The 11,352-nt window shown below is 45.9% G+C and overlaps 1 protein-coding gene across 1 annotated transcript; it reads left to right on the top strand.

Annotated features, from left to right (window-relative positions):
* Positions 1-2,334: 2,334 nt before the first annotated feature.
* On the top strand, positions 2,335-4,593 carry LOC147623822 (uncharacterized). Its single transcript, XM_086820892.1, has 2 exons — positions 2,335-2,634; positions 4,013-4,593. The coding sequence occupies exons 1-2, from the start codon at positions 2,512-2,514 to the stop codon at positions 4,517-4,519; spliced, it is 630 nt and encodes a 209-aa protein (XP_086677018.1). The 5' UTR covers positions 2,335-2,511; the 3' UTR covers positions 4,520-4,593.
* The last annotated feature ends 6,759 nt before the right edge of the window (positions 4,594-11,352 follow it).

Genomic DNA, 11,352 nt, shown 5'->3' with positions numbered 1-11,352 from the left:
AGAACACACAAGGTGAGAGGTTGAAATCTTCTTCTTCTTCACACAACAGTCAACACACCATATACAAAGATAAGAGTACACACAATATGAAAAGATACTCAACCAAATACATAGTAGGGTTCTCTATAGTGTGAACTTGGCCAACTCAATGAGCTGGCGCTATAACTATGCTAGTCTCTAGAATGGCTGTCACATAGCCTGTCATCCCACTGGGCGCATATCACCCATGATCTCACCAACCATGCCAGTGGTGTAAGTGTGGGGCCTATCCCCTAGGCGGGTCTCATCAATGTCCACCGTCTCACTAGATGAGCTCGATATCTCAACAGGGCAGAGTCTCTCACTCGGGGCCTCGCTCACCGATATTATCTAGATAAGAGACTAATCCCTCCGTTCTTCCAAAACCCAACCCGAAAAAAAACTTCCCTCGTCCAGAAAGCCCGGGCGATTCCTCCATGATATTTTTATTCTAACATAGTCAAGAGCCTTAACTAAACAAACTGATCCGACCAAACCCGTAAGTGACATGGTCAGATCGAGGAAAAGACCTGCACTTGGATCATCAAGAGGCACAACCGTTGGTTCTTTTCCATAGAACAAGGGTTATCCAGGATTTACTTCAACTATCAAAGCTTAACAGAATTGAGTCTCATTTTAGGGATCCATTAGTCCAGCGCCTAACCCCATCCAATCCCATGGGTTAGAGCCAACCGCCCAACCAATGTAGTGATAGGATCCATTTAGAAATTTGGTTATGTTTTGTCTCGAGTACTAGGGAAAAGAGTTCCCAGGACCCCCAGTCTCGTCGGCGCTTCAAGCAAACTTGAAGATAGTCACACCACTTACACACCCAATATGAAATTCCCTGTTTCAGAGATTCAACTATCTTTAAAGCAATCTTTTAATGAAACCATAGTATCATTGATCGTAATCCTCCAAAATATCCGGCTGATTTCTAATTTCCAATCATTCCTTCATCGATGTACCTATGGCATCATTAGCAACTAGAATGCTCACCACTTGTTCACTCAGGGGCCTTTTCAATAGTTCCTAGCTCATAGTACCCAGCAATATAATCACATAAGAAAATCCAAATGGACTCTCCGTTGAAGATCAGAAAGATCAACCAACAGATCCATATAAAAGAGCTATGAACTCATCCGTTGAGGACCAGCAAGGACAATCAACTAGATCCATGCCTAAGTCGAGAAAACAACTCTAACACCTTGTTCCATTTTCTTTCTCGACGCATGCATGGGTATCTTCGGTGACCCAGAGCCCAAGCACCGTATGGTTAGCACCCTTTAGGCTCCTTCGCAGGTCACCTACACTCATAGGCCGTTCCCTTGGTTCCTCATCCACCGAACCTTGGTCCCTCATCCACCGTACGCTGGTGTAACATACCCATTGTAAATAACAATGTACTTGCTTCAGAGTTGAAAAATATAACTTAGTTTGTCATTTTTACGATCAAAAAACTTCTATTTTTGGAAAATGAGCCATTTTTGCTTAGAAATTTGTAATTCTGAATCCAAATTTGGAATCTACGCGTAATTTTACGCTTAAAATAGTTTTTTCTGAACTAAAAACGGGTACCCGGAATGGGTTTAATTAAGCTTTTAAGCCTTTAATCTGCGAACTTCCGACCAAAAATAGTAACTATCCAGGCGTCTAATCAACGAACGGAATACGCCCCCATGGTCACGGGGCAAGGCCGGACATTTCCGTCAAAAAATATTTTTTGACCCCCCCGGACGACGGCGGGCGGCCGGCGTGGGCCCCACACGGGCGCCGCCCGTGAAAAAAAACCGACAATCCGCCCGGGACACCCAAGCGTGTACACGACCTAGACGCACCCTCCAGCACACCCCTACACGTACCCCCTCCTCCCAGAACCCTCTATCCACAGGTGTCGCGCTCTCTCTCTCTTGGGGACACCTCCACCCCCATGTGTCACACTTTCTCTCTCCTCGAGACACCTCCACCCCCAGGTGTCTCACGCCCACACCCTCTCCCGGACACCTACACCACCCAGGTGTCACCTCCCCGTACCCGGACGTCCACCCTCCAGCACCTATAAAAGGACCCTCCCAGCCCCCTTCTCCAGACAAGCCCCCAGCAAGCCCCTACGCGCAAGCTCTCTCTCAAGCTCTAGGACATGTCCTACACTCTTCTCCCCCCCCCCCCCCGTGTGAATAGACTTTAAGTGTGCCTCTCCTTCAACCCTTGCCTTGCTCTTCCCTAGGCCTCCCTAGACGTACACTCTTCTCAAGAGCTCTCCAGGTTAAGGACACCCTCTCAATCCCCCCCCCCCCCCCCCCCATATGCGGCGACTTAAACTTAGGCTAAGAGGTCGTTCCTGCCCATAAGCCCAACAAGCTTTTCCTACCCCAAACGGACTCCGTTTTCGAATCCGTTTGAACCAGTAGAATTCTCTCTTTTCTCTCCACGCTCCCAACCTCTTATATTCACCTCGTTTTCTCTTTATCCTCTTAAAACTCTAGTGCTCCTATGGCGCCGAAACGCCGCCGAATTGAAGAACCGCGCGCTGCCCAAGGAGGGAATGAAGCAAATCGCGTCCCTGCAATCGACTTCGCCCCTCTTGAAGTGGATAGGCATGAAAATGATAACCAGGTTGGTCATTTAACAAGTTTTAAGTAAAATTCTCTCTTATCAAGCTTAATGCAAAGATTCTCGAAATAATAAGAAAGGAACCAAGGTTAAACCCTAGTATAGATGGCCTAAAGTACCTTATGGTTACTCTTAAGTAAAGTTATAGGAAAGTAATCTTGCTTTCGAATCATTGTCTTTCCGAAACGATGGTTTTTGTTAATGCGTGAATTCATTGAATTAAGGCTATGTCTCTTTTTATTGGATATACTGTTGGTTTATTGCTAACATGCAGGTACAGCTTCTCCCCCCCCTTAGCTAACTCCGTGCTTGCCTGTGTAGCCGGGCGGAGGATATAGCGAGGCCGGGAGTCGGCCCAGGGCAATCCCCTCCTATGCCACTGGGAATTGGTTTTCACCATCAGGGTGATGTATATATGCTGCCTAGTTCTGTGGGTCCAGGCTAGTGCGGTGACTTAACCCCCACCTCATGAGGAGACGTCCCCTCCGAAGAGCGAGAGGGTTTGGTACAAGCGTCAGTACCTGAGGGGGTGACAGGACGGCTTGGCCCTCATCGTCTGGCTGACGACGAGGGGAGACGGTCCGTGAGGTTTACCCAGCTGGTTGAGGCTGGAAGATCGAATTCTAGATTATCGATGTAGTTGTGGTTATGGTTATGGTTTGGACATGAGTTTGGATTGGAATATCGGCCCGGTTTCAGGGTCTTTGTAAATATTTTTCACTGTAAGTATGCTCGTTGATTTCAATGTTGTGCTAAGAAAGACTTTCTTTAAGGAATCAAGTGTAATTAATTAACAAAGGAATTTGTTTTTAAGTGTTTCACAGTGTGGTAGGACTTAATTAGGAAACAATTGAACGGGTGAGTGTGTGGAAAGTGGGAGAATGGATGCCCTGACGGTACCATTCTAAGGATGGGTGGACCCGATCAGTCGGGTAGCTTTCTACTAGTCGTAACCTACGATACTTAGGGAATAGTAGAGTCACGAACAAGACTTGTTTTAGGGGACCGAGCCAGCGGCCGTGCCTCATGAATACGGGGGAAAAAGGCGTTGGCTTCCTTGAACCAAGTGTGGGTCTTGTTCCATCTCCACGCACATCTCGTGCTGGGGATTAGAATTTCCTTTAGGATGACTACGTTTCCCCTGCGAGATAGAGTTAGGTCCGTCCGTTTGCTCGTAACCTCGTATTTCTACGAGATCGAGGTGTCGTCGATCGGAAAATAACACGAGACTTGACCGCCTATCAAAAGGATTCCCCCGCCCTTCGGGACGGGGGCCTTACACGTGGTATCAGAGCGCGTTTAGACTTGGGAGATTTTATATTGTATTCTCTTGTTGCTCTAGGAATTCTTGTTAAACTAATCTAGTTACTGCTGGATGCAGGAGGACGAGATGGATCCCTATTCTCGCTTCCTGGTATTCCAATGCATGTTCATGACTGCTTGTCGCTCTTCCGAATTCGAGTTCCGTGACACTATGATGCACATTGTAGACAAGCTAACCCTTCCTCTTTACACTCGCATCGAAAGGGGATGGAACAGAACTGAGTATTGGCATCGTCGATCTACCTACTTCATCATTCGAGCTGAGCACGTCGGCAATCTCACCAACGACTTGAGGCGGATCCGATATGCCGAGATGTTGCGGATGGTTCGCCTGTTCTGGTTTATTGGCACTCCTCGTAACACCTATGTCACTATCGATGGGAATCGCATGCTGCAGAATCGTTGGGTTTATGATAAGGTGACTCAAGTTGTACCCCCTGATAGAGTAGCCGTTACCCGTCTTTCTAGACGAGGTTTACCTCCCCTACCAGAGACTTATCGAGTTCTTGAAACCATGGGAGAACCCCCCTACTTTTTCAATGCTACCACCGCAGATCTTTATTAGGTTTCCTAGAGGACTACCATGTAAATAAATAAGATTGGATTTAGTCCAATCCTTGTAAATGGCTTGGTTTACTTGTAAATGGCTTGGTTTACTTGTAAACATTAAAGCTTGGAATAAAAAGTTTTGATTTTCACACTCATTGTCTTATGTGTATTAAACCGCCTAAGCGTCATAATTCTAAATTTAGCTTCTTATTGATAACCAGGATCGTCAACTTCTTGCTCCCAATGCATTATATACAGATACACAGGAGAAGAAGCTTCTCCTCAAACAAATGCAACCTCCCTCATTTAATGGGGCAGGTTCAAAGATTGAAAGGGATGCAGAAGTTTGGATAGAAGCCATGGACGATTACTTTTCGGCTGCTGGTACAGGAATTGGGAATCAATCCATGCTTGCTAGATTCCGTCTTACCGGGGACGCCAAACTTTGGTGGAAGCAATGGTGCCGAGATAAGGGCGTCACTGAAGATACCCAAACCTGGAGTGACATTAAGCAAGCTGTGAAGGGCCGTTATCTTCCCCCATCTCATGAATCTATTAAGATGAACGAGTTCTTCAGCCTCAAGCAGCTTAGCTTAACCTTGGAGGAATACTACTCAAAATTTGTCACACTTGGCAAATATGCTCCACCTATGTCGATCACTCAACAAGTGGCCCGATTTTGCCAAGGGCTGAATGAACCTTTGGATTCTCGCCTTGAAGCAATGAGGCCAACTACCTTACAAGATGCTCTTACTCGAGCCAAACCTCTGGCTAAAGAAGTAAAGAGTGGTCAAGCAAAGAAGAGAGTCTATCCTGAGTCTAACCCAAGGGGGCGCCTTCAGAGGAATTACCAATCGAATTTCCGCCACAACACTATTGGTCAGTACCCCAATAATTTTGTCCCCCGCAGTTATGCTAATTCCACTTCAGAATCCTATGGGGACCAAAGGTGCTTTTATTGCAATGAAGTTGGCCACTTCCGGAATGAATGCCCCAAACTTGCAAGATCCTCTCTCAATCCTAATGTCATTCCTGCTCCACAAGGCGGCCGGGGAGTTCAAGGTCGTGGGACTCCTAATAACCGCCAGGCTGGACGAGGTGGTGGTGGACGTGGTAGAGGTCGTGGAGTGACTGCCCGTGTCTGCTCTATGATTGGTGAACCGACTTTAGAGATGGAAGAAGAAGAGCAAGCCACCATTCATGCAGCTATAGAACATCAAGGACCTAATCAGCAGTTTTCTGTTATCCAAGCTCCGGCCACTTATCAAGGTAGATCTTTCCAGCTTTTGGTTGATTGTGGTAGTACGCATTCGTTTCTTTCTCCAAAATGCTTGCGTAAGCTACAGTTAGATCAAAAACCAGCCCAAGCAATGATTGTTGAGTTAGCTAGTGGAAAAGAAGAAGTATCCCGACATTGTGTGGGAGATCTTGAATTTGAATTGGATGGTGAATCAACCCATGGGTATTTTAGAAGCTTACCATTAGGGATTTATGATGGAATCCTTGGTATGGATTGGTTAATTGCAAACAATGCTGACATTCACTGTGCTGAAGGAAGCATCACCTTTAAGAATAGTCAAGGACAGGTAGTATCAGCCCAGGGAAAAACAGGTAAACCCAAATTTCATTTGGTCAAAGCTAATCGTCTTCTTAAGGGAGTGCGCAAGGGCCAACAGATCTTCCTTGTCAAACTCAACAAGGTAGAAGAAAGCAACCCAGATTTAGAACCCTCTTGGCTCCAGGAGTTTTCAGATATCTTTCCAGAGGAACTTACAAAACTACCCCCATCTCGAGAAGTAGATCATGGGATTGAGTTAATCCCTGGTGCTGAATCAGTTTCAAGGAGACCTTACAAAATGTCTCTTCCCGAAGCCATAGAGCTCAAGGAACAACTTAGGCAGCTTATTGAGCAAGGATTCATTCGCCCTAGTAATTCCCCATGGGGAGCGCCTGTTCTTTTCCAGAGAAAGAAGGATGGCTCGCTTCGGCTTTGTATTGACTACCGAGGCCTAAACAAGGTCACTGTCAAAAACAAATACCCCATTCCTCGCATCGACGAACTTCTTGACAGACTTTATGGATCCAAAGTTTTCTCCAAGATGGATTTAAGGTCTGGCTACTATCAAATTAGGATCAAGGAATCAGATATCTCTAAAACCGCTTTCAATACCCGCTATGGCCACTATGAATTTACAGTCATGCCATTCGGATTAACCAATGCTCCCGCCACCTTCAACCGCCTGATGCAGGATATCTTCCGACCCTACTTGGATGAATTTGTCCTTGTCTTCTTCGATGACATCTTGGTCTATTCTCAGTCAAAAGAGGAACATGTGAAGCATGTACGCAAAGTATTGCAAATACTGCGCGAACATAAGCTCTATGCCAAGAAAAGCAAATGTACCTTCTTCACTTCCCAAATTGAATATCTAGGGTTCATTGTCTCCTCAAAGGGCATCTCAGTAGACCCTGCCAAAGTCAAGGATATATTGGAATGGCCACCCCCTAGGACAGTCAAAGAAATCCGTGGGTTTCTAGGCATCACAGGATGGTATAGGATATTCATCAAGGATTATGCCAAGATAGCCGCACCCTTAACTGATCTCCTCAAGAAGGAATGTAAGATAGTATGGCTACCAATCCACCAAATCAGTTTTAGCCAACTTAAAGCTATCCTCACCTCAGCACCAGTTCTGAAGCTCCCTGACTTCACCAAAGAGTTTGAGGTTGTCACTGATGCTAGTGGCCTTGCACTTGGTGGTGTCTTAATTCAAGAAGGAAGGCCTGTGGCTTACACTTCTCGTAAGCTTAAATCCTATGAAGTCAATTATGCCACCCATGATTTGGAACTCCTTGCAGTTGTTCATTGTTTCAAGTTATGGAGACACTATCTCCTAGGCCGTAAGTTCCTGCTTGTAACTGACCACCAGAGCTTAAAGTGGATCTTCACCCAGCCCAATCTCAACATGAGGCAAAGGAGGTGGATTGAGATTCTGCAAGAGTTTGATTTTGATATCAAATTTCGTCCTGGAAAGGATAATGTTGTAGCAGATGCCCTCAGTCGCAAATCCTTCCTAAGTGCAATCTCTATGCCAAATAACCCCATCCTAGAGAAGGTAAAGCAGGTTTCACTTCATGACCCTGATTACCAAAAGCTAGTAAGTCTGGTTCACAAGGAGGCACCCACAGAAAAGGAAAATATATTGATCAAGGGATACACCCTCGATGATGAATGCCTCTACTTCATGCATAGGTTATGTATCCCCAAAGATCTTGCACTAAAGAAGATGATCTTGTATGAAGCTCATGATAGCCCAGTAGCAGGACATCCAGGTTATGCAAAAACCTTGAATGCCTTAAGGAGAAGTTATTTTTGGCCTGGAATGAAGAGAGATATCCTTCAATACATCAGACAATGCCTTTCATGTCAAAGGATTAAAGCTGAAAGAATCAAAATGCCCGGGAAACTCCAACCTCTGGACATTCCTCAGATGAAGTGGGAATGTATCAGTATGGATTTTGTCACAAGTCTTCCCACAACACAAGGAGGGTATGATTCTATATTAGTAGTTGTGGATATGCTTACCAAAGTCACTCATATTATCCCAGTAAAGAAGACATTTAAATCTTCTGATATTGCCCGCCTTTTCATCAAGGAAATCTTTAGGCTTCATGGATTGCCAAAAAGAATAGTCAGTGACCGGGACTCTGACTTCACTTCAAAGTTCTGGACATCATTATTCCAGGCTATTGGAACACAACTTTGTTTCAGTACAGCTTACCACCCAGAAACAGATGGTCAAACTGAGAGAGTTAATCAGGTTATAGAAGACATCCTGAGAGCATATTGTGGGCGTGAACCAAAGAAGTGGATTCAGTATCTCCCTCTAGTGGAATTCTCTTACAATACATCCTATCACCAAAGCATAGGGATGTCACCATTCAAAGCTCTTTATGGTCAGGAATGTTTGTCTCCCTTAAATTTCTCTGACCCCACACTAAAGGTTGAAGCCTCCAGGATAATGCTTGAAGAAATGGAAGAACAAACCAAAGCTATTCGTAAGGATATTAAAGCCGCCCAGGATCGACAGAAGCATTATGCTGATACCAAAAGATCTGACAGAATTTTTCAGCAAGGAGACAAAGTTTTTCTTCGAGTGCGGCCAAAGAGAAGTTCTCTATCTCTTGGAAAATTTAGGAAACTGAGTCCAAGGTATTGTGGGCCTTATGAAGTCATCAAATGTTTGGGGAAACATGCCTACAAACTTCGCCTCCCAACCCACCTCAAGATCCATGATGTATTCCATGTAAGCTTACTAAAGCCATATGTGCCTCATCCTGATCATGTTCTTGATGATGAACAAATTGTAATGCCAACTCAGGGAGTCCTTGAAATGAGACCTAATAGAATCATCGACTCTAGAGAAAGAGTGCTTCGCAATAGAATCCTTAGGGAACATTTAGTGGAATGGAAAGATTACCCTGAGGAGGATGCCACTTGGGAGGAAGAGTCAACCCTCCAAAAGAATTACCCAGAGTTCGTGCCGAGATGAGGACATCTCGAGTTCTTTTAGTAGGGAAGGATGTAACATACCCATTGTAAATAACAATGTACTTGCTTCAGAGTTGAAAAATATAACTTAGTTTGTCATTTTTACGATCAAAAAACTTCTATTTTTGGAAAATGAGCCATTTTTGCTTAGAAATTTGTAATTCTGAATCCAAATTTGGAATCTACGCGTAATTTTACGCTTAAAATAGTTTTTTCTGAACTAAAAACGGGTACCCGGAATGGGTTTAATTAAGCTTTTAAGCCTTTAATCTGCGAACTTCCGACCAAAAATAGTAACTATCCAGGCGTCTAATCAACGAACGGAATACGCCCCCATGGTCACGGGGCAAGGCCGGACATTTCCGTCAAAAAATATTTTTTGACCCCCCCGGACGACGGCGGGCGGCCGGCGTGGGCCCCACACGGGCGCCGCCCGTGAAAAAAAAACCGACAATCCGCCCGGGACACCCAAGCGTGTACACGACCTAGACGCACCCTCCAGCACACCCCTACACGTACCCCCTCCTCCCAGAACCCTCTATCCACAGGTGTCGCGCTCTCTCTCTCTTGGGGACACCTCCACCCCCATGTGTCACACTTTCTCTCTCCTCGAGACACCTCCACCCCCAGGTGTCTCACGCCCACACCCTCTCCCGGACACCTACACCACCCAGGTGTCACCTCCCCGTACCCGGACGTCCACCCTCCAGCACCTATAAAAGGACCCTCCCAGCCCCCTTCTCCAGACAAGCCCCCAGCAAGCCCCTACGCGCAAGCTCTCTCTCAAGCTCTAGGACATGTCCTACACTCTTCTCCCCCCCCCCCCCCCCGTGTGAATAGACTTTAAGTGTGCCTCTCCTTCAACCCTTGCCTTGCTCTTCCCTAGGCCTCCCTAGACGTACACTCTTCTCAAGAGCTCTCCAGGTTAAGGACACCCTCTCAATTCCCCCCCCCCCCCCCCCCCCATATGCGGCGACTTAAACTTAGGCTAAGAGGTCGTTCCTGCCCATAAGCCCAACAAGCTTTTCCTACCCCAAACGGACTCCGTTTTCGAATCCGTTTGAACCAGTAGAATTCTCTCTTTTCTCTCCACGCTCCCAACCTCTTATATTCACCTCGTTTTCTCTTTATCCTCTTAAAACTCTAGTGCTCCTATGGCGCCGAAACGCCGCCGAATTGAAGAACCGCGCGCTGCCCAAGGAGGGAATGAAGCAAATCGCGTCCCTGCAATCGACTTCGCCCCTCTTGAAGTGGATAGGCATGAAAATGATAACCAGGTTGGTCATTTAACAAGTTTTAAGTAAAATTCTCTCTTATCAAGCTTAATGCAAAGATTCTCGAAATAATAAGAAAGGAACCAAGGTTAAACCCTAGTATAGATGGCCTAAAGTACCTTATGGTTACTCTTAAGTAAAGTTATAGGAAAGTAATCTTGCTTTCGAATCATTGTCTTTCCGAAACGATGGTTTTTGTTAATGCGTGAATTCATTGAATTAAGGCTATGTCTCTTTTTATTGGATATACTGTTGGTTTATTGCTAACATGCAGGTACAGCTTCTCCCCCCCCTTAGCTAACTCCGTGCTTGCCTGTGTAGCCGGGCGGAGGATATAGCGAGGCCGGGAGTCGGCCCAGGGCAATCCCCTCCTATGCCACTGGGAATTGGTTTTCACCATCAGGGTGATGTATATATGCTGCCTAGTTCTGTGGGTCCAGGCTAGTGCGGTGACTTAACCCCCACCTCATGAGGAGACGTCCCCTCCGAAGAGCGAGAGGGTTTGGTACAAGCGTCAGTACCTGAGGGGGTGACAGGACGGCTTGGCCCTCATCGTCTGGCTGACGACGAGGGGAGACGGTCCGTGAGGTTTACCCAGCTGGTTGAGGCTGGAAGATCGAATTCTAGATTATCGATGTAGTTGTGGTTATGGTTATGGTTTGGACATGAGTTTGGATTGGAATATCGGCCCGGTTTCAGGGTCTTTGTAAATATTTTTCACTGTAAGTATGCTCGTTGATTTCAATGTTGTGCTAAGAAAGACTTTCTTTAAGGAATCAAGTGTAATTAATTAACAAAGGAATTTGTTTTTAAGTGTTTCACAGTGTGGTAGGACTTAATTAGGAAACAATTGAACGGGTGAGTGTGTGGAAAGTGGGAGAATGGATGCCCTGACGGTACCATTCTAAGGATGGGTGGACCCGATCAGTCGGGTAGCTTTCTACTAGTCGTAACCTACGATACTTAGGGAATAGTAGAGTCACGAACAAGACTTGTTTTAGGGGACCGAGCCAGCGGCCGTGC

Source organism: Cibotium barometz, chromosome 26 (genome assembly GCF_041138505.1).
Source record: "Cibotium barometz isolate CiBa-2024 chromosome 26, ASM4113850v1, whole genome shotgun sequence".
NCBI classification, from domain to species: Eukaryota; Viridiplantae; Streptophyta; class Polypodiopsida; order Cyatheales; family Cibotiaceae; genus Cibotium; species Cibotium barometz.
This window is presented reverse-complemented; position numbering and strand designations above follow the sequence as displayed.

Excerpts from the sequence above, each read along its gene's own strand:
- LOC147623822 (XM_086820892.1), top strand. The coding sequence starts at position 2,512 with ATGGCGCCGAAACGCCGCCGAATTGAAGAACCGCGCGCTGCCCAAGGA. Across the intron at positions 2,635-4,012 it reads GGCATGAAAATGATAACCAG|GAGGACGAGATGGATCCCTA; the intron begins GTTGGTCATTTA and ends TGCTGGATGCAG.